Source organism: Loxodonta africana, chromosome 4 (genome assembly GCF_030014295.1).
Source record: "Loxodonta africana isolate mLoxAfr1 chromosome 4, mLoxAfr1.hap2, whole genome shotgun sequence".
Classification (NCBI taxonomy): Eukaryota; Metazoa; Chordata; class Mammalia; order Proboscidea; family Elephantidae; genus Loxodonta; species Loxodonta africana.
The window spans coordinates 112,189,943-112,212,857 of NC_087345.1; the positions used below are offsets into that span (position 1 = coordinate 112,189,943).

General features: G+C 35.2%; 1 protein-coding gene across 6 annotated transcripts in view; it reads left to right on the forward strand.

Annotated features, from left to right (window-relative positions):
* The window catches only part of ITPR2 (inositol 1,4,5-trisphosphate receptor type 2), a 537,466-nt gene that overhangs the window by 413,561 nt on the left and 100,990 nt on the right, over window positions 1–22,915 (forward strand). For all 6 annotated transcript variants that reach the window (XM_064284462.1, XM_064284460.1, XM_064284461.1 and 3 more), the window contains 4 exons: window positions 923–1,115; window positions 3,880–4,005; window positions 12,780–12,955; window positions 21,983–22,147. In XM_064284462.1, coding sequence (XP_064140532.1) covers window positions 923–1,115; window positions 3,880–4,005; window positions 12,780–12,955; window positions 21,983–22,147 — 660 coding nt within the window. The remainder of the gene's footprint in view (window positions 1–922; window positions 1,116–3,879; window positions 4,006–12,779; window positions 12,956–21,982; window positions 22,148–22,915) is intronic.

Genomic DNA, 22,915 nt, shown 5'->3' on the forward strand with positions numbered 1-22,915 from the left:
ATATGTCTACATGATAATAGATGTAATTTATTGAAATTTAGTCTACACAAATGCTTGCTTCAAAGTGAAACCACCTGAAAATGTTCAGCCTATATTTTGTTTAAAGTTAAACTATCACCAAATACCAAATAACTGAGATCTAAAATAATGAATTTTTACATACGGATATGTGCTTAAATGGATGATGTACCTACAAAAATATGTTTTACTAAGAACAGGAAAACATTTTAATCATATAAATAACCTTTCCTTGTAGAACTCAGAGCACATTATGTTAAATATATTATTTGTTGTCCAGTAGCTCTTTTTTTTTTTTTTTAAGGAAGAACAGACTAAGAACAAGGTACATACTAAAATATTATAAGTAGTGCATTTAAGGTTATCCAGACAATGACTTGCTAATTAAGAACTTCTTAGTCTCCACTATACTTCATGGAAATAAAAATGGGTGGCAAAAGTATAATGCTAATCCAGAAAAAATAAGAGATTCTGGTATTTGTTACTTATAATAAAGTATAATTTTAGTTTGGAGTCCCTGGATGGTACGGTTAACTCCCATGCCTGCTAATCAAATGGTTGAAGGTTTGAGTCCACCTAGAGGGAGGCACCTAGGAAGAAAGACCTGGCAATCTACCTCTGAAAAATTAGTCATTGAAAGCCTTGTGGAGCACGATTCTACTATGACACATGTGGGGTCATCACGATTTAGAATTGACTGGCAGCAACTGGTTATGGTACTAATTAAAGAGAAAATATGAAGTAGGACAATAAAGGGTTATTTTAGATATTTCAAGCCAGAACATTTTCTTCATCACTGCATTAGTAACATATCATTAATAAATGCATGCTGAAAACTTACTTAGAAATAGTCTAAGACTGAGGGGTCCAAAAGGCTAAAACAAATGCAAATTAATGTTTTCAGATTGTTCGTCATGATAGGACCATGGAACAAATTGTTTTTCCTGTCCCTAATATATGTGAATACCTCACTCGGGAGTCCAAGTTCCGTGTGTTCAATACAACGGAAAGGGATGAACAAGGAAGTAAGGTGAACGACTTTTTCCAGCAAACAGAGGATCTCTACAATGAAATGAAGTGGCAGAAGAAAATCAGGAGTAAGTACTGTAGCTGACAATAAACTAAAATGGTTAGTTTTGTACATAATACTAGATAAATTGGTACTTTGGGACACATGGTAGCAATTCATTTAAAAAAAATTTTTTTTTTTTTAAATTTCTTGCCAGCCCGATGTTACAGAAATCACTGGGTAGGCTCAGAAGTGTAAGCTCAGTCTACAACTTGAGCCGAGACACCTGCGGCTTAATGAAAACAGAAACCACCGACTAATTAGATCATCTTTTAGTGATGTTCCTACAGTTCTGTAAATATTATGAAATGCAGGGTTGCAGCTGTATGTCTCAACCGTTGAAGGAAAAGATGAGCAGCTGCAGGTTTGAAGTCCGTGAATAGGCCCTGAATGGCATTAACACCCAGTGAATAAGATGGAGAGACATCCGAACCAGCAGGCTCTTCTTCACTGTCCTGTGATTGAGCAGATGGTTTAACATATCTGAGTCATTCTTTCTTTTAACATATCTTTAGTGCCTTAAATCAAACAAATTAAAAATTTGGGGACACTTATACTCAAATAGAGCAATATTATAATTTTACAGTTAAAAATTAACATAATAGAACTGCCATTACTTATTATCTCAGGTATCAACTCAAGTCTGTTTGGAAAAACTGAGCTAAAAAATTTCTTATCAGTTCATTTTCTAAGATAAGGAGTATCATGAATTTTTAACAACAGCAAAAATGATAGGTCTCGTCTGTCACTTGGAAAGCTTACAAGAAGGTATATGTTCTTAATACCTCTATTCGACAGTGTTTCATCTTTTTAGTTTTCTAGGAACTTTAATGGTTATGGTTTATTAATTTGAGCTTGGGGACACAAGAAACACCATCTTTGGACATATAATTGTAGCAAGCAATTTTAGGTTTTTATCAGGATGTTTGAAAAAATAAAGGACTCACTCTCCTTCAGAACTTTATGGAATTCAGTGAAAATTCTGGGTGTCCAAAAGACACACGAAGAGTCAGTAATTTTGATTTGGGACACCTGAAAAACATGCATTTTTCTCCTTGACAAATAAGTAAATTGAATAATGAATTCATGCTGGTGGTCTGTGTTTTTTTCATATATAGTCATCTATCAAAAAAAAAATCTTAAAATAATTCCCAATGTATGTTTTACTTTTAAAAATCAGAAGCAACTTATGGGGTTATAGGTAAAATCTTCTTCATTTGATCAACTTACAAGCAAGGGTTTGTTGTCACAAATGTGTGCATCAACATCTAATTTTGTCTTAACATACTGCTTTTATAAATGAGGACCACTATTTTAGGAATGATGAGATGCAGTTGTTTACACTTTATGATTCATTAGTCTATTAAATGCCATAGCAATCATGAAAAGGCTAATTTAGGATTATAAGAAAAATTAAAAGGTAAGTCTAACTGTACTAAAATCAAAGTTAAATTTCAATGTCATTGGTGCTCTAAGGCCAATAAATATCTTCAAACAGCAATCTTCACTGTCATGTTTTAAAATTTCAGCCTTTTTCTTAGTAGACTTGAATAGCCTATTACACCAGTCTGTAGCAATCTTTTAAAGAAGCACATTGCATTAGAAATTCAAGGCACATTTGTTTTCAGTGTTAAAGAATAATATTTCCTCAGTACTTCTAACATACTCGGTGAGGTACGGAGGTTAGTGTGAGAATACCCCATCCCAAGAGAAGGAAAACAAGATACACTGAAGCAGAGTGCAGTTTGTAATTAAGCAGCAGAACCCAGGTTGGAATTTACATGATACAAATCTGGAAAGTTTATAATTTCTATTTCAATGTTGATGTACCTTTCCCTCTCTATTAAACCCAACATTTTAATCCTGGTATTAAGATATTAAGACTTAGATAATGTGTAGGGCCTGAATGAATGTGAGTTTCCCGGGTGTAAGCAATGAGTTTGTCTCCCATTCAGACGATACTCTTTACATATTTGTTAAATTATTTAGAAGGGGTAGAAAGAACAGTTTTCTGTTAATGTAATGTATTCAGGAGATGCACTTAATAATTCACTTCTGATGACAAACACAGAATCTCTTTTCTGAAAATATTCAGCAAAGTGTCTCCTACTTTTTGGGGATTCTTATTGTATCTTTCATTTTCTTCTTCTGTTTCAAACCCACCAAGTTCTTAAGAAGCAGTAAGGTTTAAAATTTATTTATAAGTAATATTTTAAATCACTAGTTCTCAATAAACAGTACTACACCATGCTATTCAGTTTCGGAGCTTCAGGCAACTGTTACTGTGTCACAGGAATTTTCACTGGAGATAATATCTGTGCCAGTACGGGGTTTAGTTTTTTTTTTAATATTTTTATTTCACTTTAAGATATGGGAATGGGGCCAATTTATCACTTTTACCAAATTATGCAGGGGTGTACACCATCCCGTTCAAAGGGGCCTCAGGCAGTGGCTGAGGTATCTCCCCTAATCTGCTCTAGGGATAGATGAGAGAGAATTATTATGGAATCACCTTTTCTGACCACCTTTAGCATTTGAAAAATTAAGACTTAGTCTTCTAAGATAATTTAGGTGTAACCTGGCTAAAAGATAAAAAAGTCAAACAGAAAACTCTCTTGTGATGCTGATTATCTTAGTAACCTTTCTAAAATAAATGATAATAAATGTTGACTTAAATGTGCTTTTATAATAAATTATAAAAATATGTTTGTAAGTGTTATTTCTGTAGGGCTTATGTGCTGAAAGCAAAATTTATTTTTCTGTTCTGTCCTATTGCACTTCTTGCCAACTAGATAACCCTGCACTGTTCTGGTTCTCGAGACACATCTCTCTGTGGGGGAGCATTTCCTTCAACCTGGCTGTGTTCATCAATTTGGCTGTTGCCCTCTTCTACCCATTTGGGGATGATGGAGATGAAGGCAAGTGCTTGTCTTTCTTTAAATGTTAAACATTTTAAAGTTCTAAAAATAATACCCAATATATTTTCTAACTCTCTATGGTTTCAAAATAAGAATAATTTAATTCTTGTTAAATAGATTTTTCTATATTTATTGTAAATAGAGCAATTGGTAAGTAGAGTATGACAGGTGATAAATGAGGAAGGCAGAAAGCAGTGATCAATAGAAATACGATTTTTTAAAAGCTCATATAGAGAAGAGCCATTAGAGCTATGTTATATATTGGCAAATAAAGGCATGAACAATATTTTCTTATTTCTACCTAACTGTTATCACTAAAGCATTTTATTATACTGTATCATCTCAATTATATAATATATATGGAAAAATAAGGGCTGTATGTCCAATTATTCATAATGATTACCTTGAATAGTGGAATTTATATTCTCTGTGCTTTCTATCTTGTTCAGTGTTTCTATAATGAGCTTACATGTAACCTGAGAATCTCTTGATTCTGTAATACTATGTCAGTGATAATAAATAGAAAATTAAACTTTTATAATCTCAGGCTTCAAAATATATAGCATACAATGAATATAATAATAAGGAAATAAAGGATATTGACTATCAAATTAATTTTATTAAACTAGTAATATATGAGATTTTACAAAAACAAAGAACTAGAGAAATTATCCTATTTTAAGTGAAATTTGAAAAATACGGGAAATATGGTAAAAGGTGTTGTTGTTAGTTGTTGTTAGGTGCTGTCGAGTCAGTTTTGACTCATAGTGACCCTAAGTACAACAGAAGGAAACACTGCCTGATCCTGTACCATCCTTGCAATCGTTGTTATGCCTGAGCCCATTGTTGCAGCCTCTGTGCAAATCCACCTCATTGAGGGTCTCCCTCTTTTTTGCTGACCCTCTACTTTAGCAAGCATGATGTCCTTCTCCAGGGACTAATCCCTCCTGATAACATATCCAAAGTACTTGAGATGAAGTCTTGAAATCTCACTCCAAGGAGCACTCTGGCTGTACTTCTTCCAATACCGACTTGTTTGTTCTTCTCACAGCCTGTGGTATATTCACTGTTCTTCCCCAATACCATAATTCGAAGGCATCAATTCTTCTTCAGTCTTCTTTATTCATTGTCCAGCTTTCACATGCATATGAGGCAATTGAAAATATCACTGCTTGGGTCAGGTGCACCTTAATTCTCAAAGTGACATCTTTGCTTTTTAATATTCTAAAGAAGTCTTTTGCAGTGGATTTGCCCAATGCAGTATGTCCTTTGATTTCTTGACTGCTGCTTCTGTGGGTGTTGATTGTGAATCCAAGGAAAATGAAATTCTTGACGTCAGTATTTTCTTCGTTTATCATGATGCTACTTATTGCTCCAGTTGCGAGGACTTTGGTTTTATGTTGAGATGTAATCCATACTGAAGGCTGTGGTCTTTGATCTTTATCAGTAAGTGTTTCAAATCCACTTCACTTTCAGCGAGCAAGGTTGGTGTCATCTGCATAACACAGTTTGTTAAATGAGTCTTCCACCAATCCTGGTGCTGCATTCTTCATGTAGTAGAGCTTCTGGGATTATTTGTCCAGCATGATATTTGAATAAGTATTTGTTTTTTATGGTGAAAGGATACATTCCTGATGCACACCTTTCCTCATTTTAACCCAATGGTAAAGGGTGGAGTTGTGGAAATTAACTTTTTTTTAAGTTTAGTAAAGTACATAGAAAAGTATATCAGAGGATTGGGAAACAATACAAGTAAATAACTTTGGGTGGCTTGGCCAAAAGAAAAACAGTTAACAAGAATGGCTTGGTGAAAAAGATGAGAGAAATTAGCAAATAATAACCATGAAGTGCTTTTATAATTCATCTGTTCATAGGGTTATTGTGAGAATTTAATGATACACTCTAGGTAAAGCATTTAGAATAGTATCTGGTAAGTACAGAGAGTGCTTAGTAGTTGTTGTTTTTATTGTTGCTGTAGGGTCAGTATTCATACTCTAAAGAGAATCCTAGTGAAAGGAATGGTATGACGAGAGTAACATGTATTTAGGCCCATTTCAAATGAGCTAGAAGTGAGCAGAAAGGGAAGTGGGAGTCCAGAAGTAATTTTCTATTCCACAGATCCTTCACAAGTAACACAGATATCAAAATCCTAAACTTTTAGCTGTAATATGAGTCATCATGGATAAAGTTTTTTTTTTTTTGAAGACATGTCAGTGATAAAAGAAGAATATTTGGCAGTGAAGTGGATGTGTGTGTTAAAAAATAGTAGAAAATGTAGCAAATATTTGATCACCCTTGTGGGGAAGTTGCAAATACATAGGGCGGTGGGAACAGCTTTGTCTTCATTGTGTTTGGTCTCAATTAGTGATGAAATCCCTCTTGACATGGAAAAATGTAACTCTTGTGAGGAGAGAAGTCCAGCATGAGAAGATAAATTAGTATCATCTACACACAGAACCCCTGAGAGTAAATTGTAGAGTCTCAGTTAATAGAAACATAAAATCTTAGAAATGGAAGGAGTTCTGGAAATTGTCTAATACGAAGTACTCATTTACCAGTTGAAGAGATGGAGGCCCAGAGAAGCTAGACAAGTGGCAGATCTCAGAGTAGAAAGTTAACCCTTTTTCTCCAACTCAGGACCTTTCTAGATAGATGATTGGATTGGTAGCATATAGATATCACATCCTTTCATAGAGGATATAATTTTCCCTGAGTCCCATGCCATAGTATACCTTACCTGGCCACCAAAACCAATGTATAGAGATAGCCTCTGCTGCCACTTACTGTGAATGGAATATGGTGGTAACGGGAAATACCAACAATCTGGACATTTTCTCTTTGTTCAGTCAAGGGAAAGCAGAACATTTAATATGTTTTTATACTTGCCTGAATAATAGTAGTTGTAACAGTAACATTAATAATAATAACAGCTAAACACTGATGAAGGTCAATGACTAGATTAGAGCCTTTAGTATGGATTACACCTGAACATGAAGAAAACAAAAATCCTCACAACTGAACTGATAAAAAACATCGTAATAAATGGAGACAAAATTGAAGTTGTTGATGATATCATTCTACTCAGAAAAACAATCAGTGTCCATGGGATCATCAATCAAGAAATCAAAGGATATATTGCATTGAGCAAATCTGTTGCAAAAGACCTCTTTTAAAAGTTTTAAAAAGAGAAGATGTCACTTTGATGATAAAGTGTGTCTGACCCAAGCTATGATCTTTTCAGTCACCTCATACCCATTGCCGTCAAGTCAATTCTGACTCCAAGTGACCCTATAGGACAGAGTAGAACTGCCCCATACAGTTTCCAAGGAGCACCTGGTGGATTCGAACAGCAGACCTTTTGGTTAGCAGCCGTAGCTCTTAACCACTGTGCCTCCAGGGTTTCCCAGTTACCTCATATGCATGCAAAAGTTGGATAGTGAAAAGGAAGACAGAAGAAGAAATGATGCATTTGAACTGTGGTGCTGGTGAAGAATATTAAATATGCCTTGGGTTGCCAAAAGAATGAACAAATCTATTTTAGAAGAAATACAACTAAAATACTCCTTAGAATCGAGGATGGTGAGACTTCGTCTTGCTTACTTTGTACATGTCATCAAAAAAGACCAATTGTTAGAAAAGGACATCCTGTTTGGTAGAGGGTCAGCAAAAATGAAGGAAACAGTCAATGAGATGGATTGACACTATACCCATAGCAGTGAACTCAAGCCAATGATCATAAAGATGGCATAGGACCATCCTTATCTTATAAATGAAGAACCTGAGGTTTGGGAATATTTTTCCAGTAATTTTAGAGTGGAGTACTGATATATGAGATATATATATATATATATATTAAACATGCTCCCCAGGTATTTCTGATGCAATGAGTCCACAGGAATTTCTTATATCTAGATAGCATGTGATTTTTAAACATTTTTTTCAAAATTTGAGTATAATACAGTGATTCGTTTTTCCCCTCAACTGCATTGTATTAAAGAAAATAAGTTCTTCAAGGTGATTTCAAGTTATTCAACTTATTAACAGTCATTGCAAGAGGGTTGCTATGTACCAGGCACTGTGCTAGTCCCTAAGGATACAAAGATTAGTAAAGTGGTCCTTGTCGTTGAGAAGCTCATGGTCTTGTCTAAGGACTAACACATGAGTAGACACAATACTGAAAATAGTCCATGGATTTATGCATGGATACCTACTTCAGCTGGACTGAGGTAGGAAAATGGGGAAATCTTATGAGGCTACATGAGAGGAAGAGGAATGGAGAGAGATGGGGAGATAAGAGATATCATGTTCTATACAGAAAACTATAAGTGATTCAGTGTGAGGTAGATAGCAGAGTTCCATTGTTGTTGTTGTTAGGTGCTTTCGAGTCAGTTCTGACTCATAGCTACCCTGTGCACAACAGAACGAAACACTGCCCGGTCCTGTGCCATCCTTACAATCGTTATGCTTGAGCTTATTGTTGCAGCCACTGTGTCAGTCCACCTGGTTGACGGTCTTCCTCTTTTCCGCTGACCCTGTACTCTGCCAAGCATGATGTCCTTCACCAGGGACTGATCCCTCCTGACAACATGTCCAAAGTATGTAAGACGCAGTCTCTCCATCCTTGCCTTTAAGGAGCATTCTGGCCACACTTCTTCCGAGACAGATTTGTTTGTTCTTTTGGCAGTCCATGGTATATTCAATATTCTTTGCCAACACCACAATTGAAAGGGGTCAACTCTTCTTCGGTCTTCCTTATTCATTGTCCAGCTTTCACATGCATATGATGTGATTGAAAATACCATGGCTTGGGTCAGGTGCACCTTAGTCTTTAGGGTGACATCTTTGCTCTTCAACACTTTGAAGAGGTCCTTTGCAGCAGATTTGCCCAATGCAATGCGTCGTTTGATTTCTTGACTGCTGCTTCCATGGCTGTTGATTGTGGACCCAAGTAAAATGAAATCCTTGACAACTTCAATATTTTCTCCGTTTATCATGATGTTGCTCATTGGTCCAGTTGTGAGGATTTTTGTTTTCCTTATATTGAGGTGTAATTCATACTGAAGGCTGTGGTCTTTGATCTTCATGAGTAAGTGCTTCAAGTCCTCTTCACTTTCAGCAAGCAAGGTTGTGTCATCTGCATAACGCAGGTTGTTAATGAGCCTTCCTCCAATCCTGATACCCCGTTCTTCTTCATATAGTCCAGCTTCTTGTATTATTTGTTCAGCATACAGATTAAACAGGTATGGTGAAAGAATACAACCCTGATGCACACCTTTCCTGACTTTAAACCAATCTGTACCCCCTTGTTCTGTCTGAACAACTTCCTCTTGATCTAAGAGTTCCATTATGTGAATTGAATTGAAGTCTCCAGTTTTGCTGTGTGAATTTTCTTTTATGAAGGACAAATTTTATATCAAAGATTTAAAAATATTTAGGATTAATTCTTAAAAAAAAAAAACCAAACTTCCATTATGAAAATAATATGTGCTCACTATAGAAAATTGATACAGATATAAAATATTAAAAATAGAGAATAGTCCCCCTTTTCCACCATTAATGGGTAAAATTTGGCTTTGGCATTCTGTGCTATCTTCTTTAGAGTCTGTCAGAGACATTTCAATTTCTTTTTTAAGCAATTAAATCTTCAAGTGGAAATCAGTATGACTGCTGCTATACAATATAATTATAAATGTAATTATACTTATAATTATAATATATGAAGAAGAAAGGGCCATCAGGATTGGCGGAAGGCTCATTAACAACCTGATGACACAACCGTGTTCGCTGAAAGTGAAGAGGATTTGAAGCAGTTACTGATGAAGATCAAATACCACAGTCTTCAGTATAGATTACACCTCAACATAAAGAAAACAAAAATCCTTATGATTGGACCAATAAGCAACAGTATGATAAACAGAGAAAAGATTGAAGTTGTCAAGGATTTCATTTTACTTGGATTCACAATCTACATCCATGGAAGCAGCAGTCAAGAAATCAAATGACGCATTGCATTGGGCAAATCTGCTGCAAAAGACTTCTTTGCGGTGTTGAAAAGCAAAGATGTCACCTTGAAGACTAGGTGCACCTGACCCAAGCCATGGTGTTTTCAGTCGCCTTATATGCATGCAAAAGCTGGACAATGAATAAGGAAGACCAAAGAAGACTTGATTCCTTTGAATTATGGTGTTCGTGAAGAATATTAAGCGTACTGTGGACTGTCAAAAGAATGAACAAATCTGTCTTGGAGGAAGTACAGCCAGAATGCTCCTTAGAAGCAAGGATGGTGATACTACATCTCACATACTTTGGACATGTTATCAGGAGGGGTCAGTCCCTAGAGAATAACATCATACTTCGTAAAGTAGAGCATAGGCGAAAAAGAGGAAGACCATCAACAAAATGGATTGACACAGTGGCTGCAACAATTGGCTCAAGTATAACAATGATTGTGAGGATGGCACAGGACCAGGCAGTGTTTCGTTCTGTTATGCATAGGGTTGCTATGAGTCAGAAACTGACTCTGTGGCATCTAACAACAACAACGACACAGAATGTAATTACAAACATCAATGTGAATTAATGTTTTTAAATAACTTTTATTTATTCCACAAATATTTATTTAATATTAATTTTTTTATGTGCAAGGCAATTTGCAAGGTACTCCATGAGTTCTTTCTACAGAGGGATGGACACCGGTTTTAAGTGCATGGTTTACCATTTTTTGCTTAATCAAGGGGAAGTAAGGAAGCTAGATGCTGTCTGGGAAAGAGTAGTCAAGAGACGGCTAGCTCACCAGGCATTTATGGTGATGCAGAGTGTGACTATCCATTAGTACCAAAGCTAGCACTTCCATAATAAGAACGCCACACTAAGACATTGCTTATGAAGAGTCAAATACTGGCTAAAAGTTGTTAAATGTCTGAAGATATTAGCAGTTTTAATATACTTAAGAATAAAACTCCACAACTTGCGGAATTTATGAGACTTATTTACTTGCTCCAGACAAGTTCACAGAATATATTTTTGTTTGTTTATTTAATCAAGAAATATTTATTTCTTACTGTATGCCAGGCACACTGATAGGCACAGAGATGTTTCTTACCCTTACAGGACTTACATTCTGATGGAGTCTTAATAAGTATGAGGGAAAGTTGAAGGCATTATCTTTTCTCTTTGGCTCTTTGAGGACTGTGAAGTCAAGACAGTGGTCAGGCTGTGTTTTGGCAGACAGAGCATGTACAAGCCAACATCATTGCTTGAGGACAAGGATTAAAGACAATTTTCAGAGCAATTTACTTTTCTAACTCATCTCCAAAGTTATCTTATAAGATCCATAAATTTGCTTCCCAATCCCCTTTCATCACTGCTTACTTAAAGAAAAAAACATAAGAACAAACTTTGCACAAATAAACATGTCTAAGCTAATGCTGTTTGCTGGCTTTTTTTTTTTTTTTTTTTTTTTTAACATCTAACAGGATTTTCCTACCTACTTTTGAGAGCTGTTCACAGTCACTGTGAACTCAAGGTTTATACGGAAATTAGTTTGAGACCAGGTAGTCCCATGATAGTGCAAAATCTCTGCACACCGAAGTCCCCAAGGTGTTTCGCATCCAGAAATGAAATTTATAAATAATAAACAGAGGCGTGGCCAAAAGAGATAGGAACAATCATGGAATATTTGCCAAAGTAACTGTTAGAAGATCTCCACTTTGTCGTTTCCCCTCTGACTACATCAGCCGATAGATGAGTGTTTGAGGTGCCAGAGCTGATCTAATCAGCCCAAGTTTCCCCTTAATTTACGTCTACAAATGCAGCTCCATATAACCTTCAGAAGGGGATTCCGTGACTCCACATGTCAGTGCAAACTGCAGTGAATTCTATTTTTTTATAAAGGAAATATATTTTTCAACCCCCTTTTTGGGGGAGCCCCTAAATGGAGTTCATTTTAAGACATTTGTAACTTTTACTTTCTGATGATTTAATAGCTCAGCGTTGTTTTCTTTTTTTGGCGCTCAAGTGGCCTTTAGTGTACACGCTCATACATATACATGCATACATACTCAGTGAAACCTGTGAGAGCCAGAACTCAAGGGGACTGCCCTGTTTTTCTTGGTCTTGCAAGTTTTCCACCTTTGACAGGGTGTAGTCTTAACCACTTTCCTGTTGTCTGTTTTAGGGGACAATATTTGAGTTTGCTTTCTCTGACAGGTTCCTGCCCCACACAGGTTCCAGCTTTCACAGGTTTTACTGTATATATGCATGTGTGTTTTAATAGTTAAAGCTTGTGTCTATTTTATTGAAGGATAAATAGTCTATATCCTGGATTCTTCAGAAGAACTTATAATATAGAAGCATGATAATAATAGAAAGGAGAAAATATGAGTTTAATGAAAAAAATACCAGATTTTACACGATTTAGCCATACGTTTAATGGTCATCAATCATAAATTTTGAATTAAGTTTCCCAAGCGAGATAGGTCTATGAAGAGTATTTAGCAAGTTACTCCCATCGGAAAGATGAAAGGCTCTCAGACTTAATGGGAGAAGCATTAACTAGTGAATATTAAACAGCCTGAAATTAATACAGATTTTCTGGAAATGTAATAATGAGTAATGTGTTCAAAGAAATTTCCTCTAAGTATAAAGTATAGATTGTTCTGAATTTCAGTGTCTTCTTGCTTGACTCACTATATTATGTAAAATAGAACAGCAAACATGTTAACCTTTTCCAGTTTTGTTCTCCATAAGAAATTAAATTCTTCCACATTTTACAGGTACACTTTCTCCGTTGTTCTCAGTTCTACTTTGGATAGCAGTTGCAATCTGTACATCTATGCTGTTTTTCTTCTCCAAACCTGTGGGTATTCGACCATTTCTTGTGTCAGTAATGCTCAGATCGATATATACAATAGGACTGGGGCCTACATTAATACTTCTTGGTGCAGCTAATGTAAGTACTTGGCTTTGTATGTTATAGAGTAATTTAAATGTGTTAAATGTAAAATTGTAACAATCTGTTTCAATTCATATTTCTACAGTAAGTTCTAATTTATTGTGAATCCAATTTAACCAGACTTTATACACTTTTTATTTAATTTTGAAAGAAAGGGAAAAAAAAATGACAAGTCAAAAGTTGATTTATTTAAGAAGGTAGCTTTGGGGGCATGACCCAGTTCTTCAGTCAATTCAGTCCAATTCAGTTTTAATGCCTTCTTCATCCTACACCTACAGCTATTGACAAAAATGACACTGAGCCTCTATTAGCATCCTAAAGTAACTTCTAAATCATCCAAGAAAGATTAAATTATGTTCAGGGGGATTTTAGAAGTAAGTATCCTTTATCAAATGACCAAAGAAAAATGATTGTTATATGAGAAAATATGAAATCGGGGCTCTTTCTATGTGAACAAATAAATTTGTGAAAGGCACAGATGAGATTAATTTTTTAACCAAATTTTAAAATACTAGAACAGGGGGAGCACATTTTAAAATTTGAGTTAGATAAGTTTAGAATAAGCAAGCCAGAGGACAATTCCAAATAGCAAATAATACACTTATAGAAATAATTGTATCCAAGCGATAAATTTTTAAAGGGATTAGACAATTTTCTGCATGATAAAGCCATAAAGAGATATTAAGAGAAGCTAAATGATCAAGATGGTGAATGAGCAAATGGCCAGGTAAGCAAAAAAACTTTGTTAATATGCCTGCTGAATACTTAAAGTACTTTCTATACATTTTGCTTCGTTTCTAACAATGCTTTATAATTTAGTCTCTGTACCTTATCTTCTATACTGTATGATATAGCTATTAAGGATAATGACTGATAATTCACTGTCTGGAATGTGATTTAAAAAAAAAAAAAACCTGTTCAATGTAATTAAAAAAAAAAAAAAAACCTGTTGAGTTTATTCTGACTCATAGTGACACTATAGGACAGAGTAGAACTGCCCTATAGTGTTTCCAAGGAGCACCTTGTGGATTCGAACTGCTGACCTTTTGGTTAGCAGCCACAGCGCTTAACCACTATGCCACTAGAGTACTCAAAAATATTTCTTAAATAAATAAACTAGTGAGTGAATAATTATCCTTGTATTTTCATACATTTACGTTGCCTTGACATAAAATATATGGCACATATTTGTTGATAATAAATAAATAAAATAGTCTCCCAAACTTTTGAGAATGTTAAAGCTGAGCTAATATGGCCAAATTCTATGCTTCTGCACTCTATTATATTATTATTCTTCAAAAATTGGACATTATATGTTCTATATATATATGTATATGGAAACCCTGGTGGCATGCTGGTTAAGTACTACGGCTGCCAACCAAAGGTTTGGCAGTTCAAATCTGCCAGGCCCTCCTTGGAAACTCTATGGGGCAGTTCTACTCTGTCCTATAGAGTCGCTATGAGTCAGAATAGACTCGACGGCACTGGGTTTTATATATATATATGACAACTCCCAGTTAAACAGAGCATTCAGGCAATCAAATCATCAATTACTCCTCAATCATTGTAAACAAAGGGAAGTATACTATACACACAAAGAGATCTAGGTGTAAAGTACCAAATACACTATTCTATAGGTTTTTTAAGGGCTTCACATTCATAGGCATAACTCTATTCTCCTCACTCCCTCACAACTCTATTTTTTCCTACTTTAATACCCAACACTTACAGTAATAAACCCTCAAAAAGTGTTAACATGAACTGAATTTGTGCTTTTAATGCTTTGGAAATAAGCTAGTATTGCAATGTTGCCAACCAAGCTAATTAGAGAATCCGAATTTATCTAAATTCTTCTACACTTATTAGTGTGTTTGGCTTCTTTTTACTTTAATACATTGGATACTGAACTATATTATTTGAAGGCGCAAATAATATAAACTGGTAGGTGGACCTCAATAAGACATTAATTCAAATGAGGAAATCCAAATTTGATAAAGTGAAACAATATCTAGAGAGAGTTGGGCCACCAATAACAAACATTTGCCAGGCCCCTATTATTTAACAGACACTGAAGAGACAAAGAGATAAAAGATGTGGTCCTTGTCATCCAGAAGTTTATGTCTCAGACTCACTGATTTGCATTTTGTCTTTGGACCAAGAGTATGTAAGGAGATAAAGAATAACATTTAGATGTCTATTGGGAATAGCAAAGACATTGGAATTTTTTCTTTTCTCCCTCAAATGGGACAGGATAAAGAGGTGCTTCTGCATAATTTGGGGAGAATGTTGTTGTTGTTGGGTGCCGTCTAGTTAATTTTCAATTTATAGCAACCCCTTGTGCCAGAGTAGAATTGCCCCATAGAGTTTCCTAGGGCGTGTTCTTTATATAGCCAGGTCTTTTTGTGGAGGCACTGGGTGCGTTCAGACCGCCCACCTTTCGGTTAGCAGTCGCGCTCTTAACTGTTGGACCGCCAGGGCTCTTTTTGGGGAGAATAGTCCCATCATAAGAAATGATTGTTTATGGGTTTTATAGGAGAGGCAAGTTTCATGCTTTAATTTCTCCATGAGAAGGAATATACACAGAGATTTATCAACTTTATTAACTGTGTGAACCCGTAGGTACTCTACTAGCCTTACACAGCATAGAGCATCTGTTTGCACAGCCCCCAAATGTACATTGTGGTTTACCAGTCTAGGACATTTTGACCAAATAATAATGTCAGATTTAGGACAAATTGGATGGAATAATTGTAATTTTGATATTGTAGATATTGATAGAAAAGTTGTCACCTATAAATTTATATTTTGTGGATTAATAGGAAAGTTTTAGTCAATAGTAATCTTAACTTTTAACATAACAATCTCATTTAAAAAATTATACATGGTTTATCATTTCCCAGGGACAGAAAAGAGAAAAAATAGTAAATGAAAATATATCAATCATGTTTTGTATCTTAGATTTTAGAGCAATTCATTTATATAATAATTATATATTTGCAAGCTTAATTTATACATAAATGTACTTTGTAACAGATGAAACTATGAGTGTTAAATTATGGCTACCAGAAACAGGGAAAAAAAATCTACCTGATAGTTTAGCCTTAATGAGAATCAGGATGCTAAATCTTAACCAAATCAGTAAGTCTTCAAGTTTTCTTCTTCTTATGAGTGAAATGAAGATATTAAAGCCTGGTCTAATGTGGAGAAGACTAGCTCAGACAATTAGTGTGGAAGACTTAGAAAAGAACAACAGTGGGAATGATAGTAATAATTGCTACCATTTACCAAGAATCTACTGTGTGAAGCACTATTTAATTGCAAAACATTGCTATCCTGATTATAAAGGTGTTAATGTTTTGGTTCACAGAGAGTTGTTTGTGGACTCAGTATCTTTCACACTGTTAAGGAAAAACAGAAAGTCCCTTTAGTAGAAAAGGAATCAAGTGGGAGAAAAAGCCTTCAGCCTGTTTTCAGAGCACTTAGTACTACTGGTTTCTGCTTATTGTGACACTTAATTATTATTATCTTTATTGTTTCTAAAAACTAAAGTTTTACCTGGATTGCAGCTGGCATCTCTCTACCCAGCACAGGTTATCTCAATATTTGAGGTGTTTCAAAAATGAAAATGTCATTTCTGTCTTACAAAGCACATTTTGTAACCTAGTACGTTATCTTCCCACCCTCTACATTGCATTTTTAGTTATTGATCATGAAAATTAATGTGTTATTCTGGCAAATATAAGTATTTTATATTTTTGGTATAATTTAATGTTTTTTCAAAGCCATTAAAATTATTCGAAAACCTCATTTAATAACTATATAATATTTCCAGTCATATGGATGTTATGTAATTTGTTTAACAATTCCATTATTTTTTGTTTAGATTTTTAGATATTTTGTTAATACATAATAATGCAGCACATACCTAAAAAGGATTTTTTTTTTATTATCTTCTGAACCCTTCCTATCTACAATGTATTTTTCTTTTTTGATAGTGCCTGGAAATATGTACCTTATTTAATGGTATTTGTAAATCATTTGCCTTTCTCACTGTTACTGTAATGTGGAAATATTTCCTTATGCTAGAACCTAGCCTCACAGTTTTGAAGAGAGGAGAAGCAAATGGAGTTTAGCAGATAGCTTGTCTGTTAACAACAGGCCCAGTGTTCAAATTTAATAATGCCATGCTCTTCCTACTTACTAGTAGATCGTTGTTACTGCTAAACTGTAAGGTTGAGTCCTACCATGTGTTCAGTTAACATATATAAATTCAATGATATATTCTTAGCCAACACATTCATATTCTTTCTCTCTCTCTCCACACACACACACACACACACACACACATTTTCATCTAATTTGGTCACTCAATACCCCCTACTACTTCTGGCATTCAGTTGCAGAAACAGAAAACTTCTCCAACGCTGAAGGATAAATAGCATGTGTTGAATCTAGTGAGCGATGCAACAGTTTACACCACCCATTTTACTGTGCTTTTTTCTAGGCAGTTTAAAAGATTTTCAGGGTGATTTTGACTATCTGCAAATTATGCATTATACACTGACCTTGGAACCTAACCCAGTGCCATCGAGTCATAGCGACCCTTAGAACCTAAACATACCTAAAACGTAATGCTATTGAAAAGGAGATTTTTTTAATCAAATCATCTCATTTTTAGTAAGAAGTAATTTACATGATTGATGAAACTATCGTAATGTAGCTAAAATATAGTTCAAGATAGTAAATTCAGTTTTACCTTTCAATAAATAAGTAGACAGTACTTTTTTTTTTTTTTGGCTATCATTTATTCCTGGAAAATAGGTCAAGTTTTCCCATAGGAACAATTTTAGATGAGGATAGAATTCTTGATCAGGAACATAGCATCAGATAAGACCAAAAGAATGGTATAAAAACAAAGGCATAGTAGCTGTACATTTCTATGATCACCTAAAATAGTAAAATTTAAAGGACATTGTGTAGAATTCTAAAGCTGTGGGACACCTTGAGGGCTGTTTACTACTAGGCATTTCAAAGAAACAAAGTCCTACAGAGGTCAGGAGGATTGACCAAATTAACTCAGTAATTAGTGGCAGAGCCAAGACTGAAACCCAGATAACCTTACTCTTAATCCAGTTGTCTTTCCAGTAGACTGAACTGCTCAATGAATTATAAAGTATATATGAAAATATTATTTGACTGTATAATTAATTTACGTAATTTAAATAAATGAACTTGCTTTTATGTATTTTAATTGACAAATGGACATTAGTTTTACTTTCTTTTTTTAGAAGACCTATTGGTAAATAATTTGGATGGTTGTATCACTTTTAAAAGACTCCCCAGCAAGCTTCCGTTGATGCTGTTTCCCTCTGCATTTTTTTCCCTCACCTTCACCCTGTTTCCCCCACCCCCAACAAAAAACATATCGGGGCAGTTTTGAGGGATAGGTGGAGAAAGGAAAAAATATGTAACAGTTATGGTCATTTATATTGATTTTTATTTGTATACTAACTTCAGGGCCCTTTCCACACCAGCTTAGGAGAGCATGGCCTTTTAACTACCTTGCCCAGCTCTGAAAGGAGCCCTGGTGTCACAGTGGTTAAGTGCTCAGCTACTAACTGAAAGGTCAGCAGCTCGAACCTACCAGCGGCTCTGTGGAAGAAAGATGTGGCAGCCTGCTTCTGGCAATGGGTTAATTGTCTAGGACATTTTGACCACAATCATGTTAGGTGATTATGTGGTTAACCTTGTTGCTGTTGAGTCCATTCCAACTTATAAAAAAAAAAAAATCATAGCATCCCTAAAAATGGAGTAGAACTGCCCTGTGGGGTTTCCAAGGCTGTAATCTTTACGGAAGCAGACTTTGCCACATCTTTCTTCCTTGGAGCAGTTGGTGGGTTTGAACCACTAGGTTAGAACCATTGACCTTTCGGTTAAGCAGGTGAGGGTGTAACTACCGCACCACCAGGACTCCAAACCAGCTCCTATAACCTCCATTTATTGTTGCCACATCAACCTTTGCCATACAAACTGTGATTGCCTACATAATGTTAGTGACAAATGCAACACTAGTTGTTGTTGGGTGCTGTCAAGTCGTTTCCAACTCATAGCAACCCCATGTGAAACAGAGCAGAATTGCCCCATAGGGTTTTCTTGGTTTTTTTTTAACCTTTATGGAGGTAGATCAACAAGTCTTTCGCCTGCAGAGCCTCTGGGTGAGTTTGAACTGCCAACCTTTTGGTTAACAGTGGAGTGCTTAACCATTGCTCCACCAGGACTTTCTTAGCATCAAATAAGTCATGAAATGATAAATATTAAAAACGGAGAATTTTTTGCAACTTTTTCATTCCTGGCATAAATATTCCCAGTTTGTATGAAAAATGCTAAATAAAATGATTCGTAAATTTTGAGGTCATGGTGCAAGAGAAACCAGATTTCAGCCTCTTTCCTACTCAAATCATTAGTCTTGCACTTATTTCTATTTAGTATGAATATTTCAAAACAAAGGGGAACAGTGTTCTTGTTGCTGACCTCTATGGAAGTGGGTGATTCCATGATATCAGCTCCACTCCAAGTCCTCTGAGACTTGGTCAAGAAAACAGAAACGTATCCATCAAGCTCTAGATCAAGGCTAAAAAGAAAAAATATATATATACCTGAAAACAAGGCAAATCTTTATTTATCTTATAAAGATGGCAGATGCCCTTTTAGATGGAAACTTATGTATTTTTGCATTATTTGGGAGCTGAAATGTATTGTTCTTTTTGAGAACTTAAATTCAATGTATTATTTTTTCCAGGGATAGCACTTATAAATAATTTTCCTGCATAATTTTTGTGATTCAGTTTAGGGAAGTAGAGATCAGGAAGCAACATATGAACAATTTGTCCTAAACATTTCATTCATCCTTTTGAAAGTCATGATTCCAGTCTTTATTTTTTATAGAATTTCATATTGACAAATTATAGTGGGTAAATCTAAGTAAATAATGTGAACTTAAATAATAGCCACTGAAGACATTTTAAAGAGTAAACTACTGAATATCACTTCACCCAGACATTCGCTCTCTCATCATATTCATGGGTGTTTTTTTGTCAAACAGTGTCCTGTACCAGCACCTTACATATATTCCCTGGTCTTCAATCATAATTTCTTATAATAATAAACCTACTCTTGGACAGTAAATAGAAAGACATCCATTATGCTGCAGCTATGTTTAATAATAGCACCGACAGGTAATGATGAATAACTAAATACTGAAGTAAGATTTTCTGTTTGACTTTATTCAAATTATTAACAAGATGATGAAAGAAGTAGCCACATCGAGTATTTAGAGGACAGTTAAGCAACATAGGAAAATTAGAGAAATGTTTGGGCTTTCTAGTTTTTGTGTTGTTGATTTCATTTGGCTGTCTTCACAATATGCAATAATAACCAGTTTCTCATTTCATCTGTATTGATTTGAAAGTTGAAGGAAAAGATGTGCCAACTTCTTAAATTTCACTTCTGCCTCAAAATGTCATGCTCCCCCTCATGTTATTTAAAATGATCCCATAAGGTAATTTCCTTTATAAATATTGGGAAAAAAATCAACATTGTTGCAAAGAGCAACCTTTTTTCCCAAAATTAAGTTTAGACAAATAAAGACAAATATGGAGCCATTAGATAATCTAAAGAACTCAGGGACCAATTTGGAAGAGGAAACTATGGAACCTTGGAATCTGTAATTCTTTCCTTGATGACTAAGCAGCATAAATTGTCTCTTCAGTTTGCAAATAGTGCAGTGATTCTAGAACCAAATAAACCAAACCCACTACCATTGGGTCCATTCCAACTCATAGTGACCCTACAAGACAGAGTAGAACTGCCCCATAGAGTTTCCAAGGAGCTCCTGGTAGATTCGAATTATCGGCCTTTTGGTTAGCAGCTGTAGCTCTAAACCACTACACTGCCAGGGTTTTCAGAACCAAATAAAAACCCGTTGCCGTCGAGTCGATTCCGACTCATAGCAACCCTATAGGACAGAGTAGAACTGCCCCATACGGTTTCCAAGGAGCGCCTGGTGTGTTTGAACCACTGACCTTTTGGTTAGCAGCTGTAGCACTTAACCACTATGCTACTAGGGTTTCCCAGAACCAAATAGATGGCGCCAAGTTTTATGATAACATCATTGTTTGAAAATCACTGCATAGATCATTGTTTTTGTAGGAGTATCAGTGTAAATTTCTGTATTTCAAACTTATGCCACAAAAGGTAATTTTAAATATAGTTTGAATATAAATAGTCTACTTGACCACAGGCATATAATAAACATTCCAAAATAGTTATTGAATGCTTAGCATGTGTAGAGCTCAGAAAATATAAATAATGCATTATATATTATTCTTTGTATGTAAGCATATTTATATTTTCTATGTATATAAAATAAGTGCAAAAAGAATTTTTTAATGGCAAATTTGTTTAAAATAACACTCAGTAGAGAATGTCTTGGGGGAGGGATCAAAGACAGATCTCTGAAAGTTATCTGAATTTTTTTTGTTATATTTCCACTGTAATAAAAATATTTAATGTATTGCTTATAATATGGAAAATAATAAAAAGTATCACATTTAAGGAGTCATCCTTAGTGGTTCGTATGCATTATGCCATTAATCCTCCAAAGAATTCTGTGAGGTAGGAATGCTTTTATTCCAATTTTTCAGAAGAAACAATTGAGGCCTACAGAGGTTGTTACTTGACCTAGGTCATGCAATGGGGTAAGGGAAGGAGCCACGGTTTAAATTCAGGTTGTCTTAATTGCAAATGTGGGCTCTTGATCCTTCTCTCTTTTCCTGGAACTGCAAAGAATACCACTTTTGCATATATTATGTTTACATGCAGGTTTGTCAACAATACTGAAAAATTACAAAATGAGAAATCTGAAAGAAAATCACAATCTTGGTGATAATAGGTTTTGTCAATGTTCCGCTCTTTACATGTGTTTCAGAATACATAAGAGTGAATCTAACCTCTTTCTCCCTTTAGCTTTGTAATAAAATAGTATTTCTGGTGAGTTTTGTCGGAAACCGTGGCACGTTCACTCGAGGGTACCGAGCAGTCATCCTTGATATGGCCTTTCTCTACCACGTGGCATATGTCCTGGTTTGCATGCTAGGCCTCTTTGTCCATGAATTCTTCTATAGCTTCCTGGTGAGTACATCTCTACACGGAGAATCTCTGCCTTAATGACATACAATACTTCTTATTCCTTTTCCTTTTTTTTAAACAGGGCCTGGCATTTAGGACAAATGATGTTATTTTTAGAATTTCTAAGGAAAAGCATTATTCTTATTTTTAGTCTTTTTCTCTGAAAAACCACATAAGTTGTGGAATTCTTTATTTCCTTCCTGAGAAGCAAACAACCACTCCACCTCTTGACACTGGCTTCATGTGATAGCCTGGTTTTGGTTTCTGCCGAAAAATACTTCTGTTTACGCTTCAAGATTGTTCCATTTACGCTTTGAGTGTTGAATAAAAAAATATGGATATACCTCCATAGATCCTGAAATTATTGTATTTTATTTATAATGCAGTGTATCATGTGTATCTTTAGAATGGTATATAAGTGGCATGAACCGAACCCAGTGCCCTCCATAAGTGGCATGAAGGGGGGGGGAAATGATAACCTAATAAAAAGACAATTTAAGTACAGTAGTATAATTTCAAGCTTAATATGCCATTGTTGTTAAATTTACCTACATATATCTACTTAATAAAATAGATTTTTCAGATTTATTTTAGAGTTTTTTGCTGTTGTTAGCTTTCCTTCATACATACATACTGTTTTAGAGCCATCAAATAGAGAAGTCAATACAAATATTGATAATATTTTGAAACTTAAAGCTGTAACATGTTAGCATCATGACACCATAGGAACAATTTATTTATATCTCCAGCCCAGAGTTGACATGCTATGGA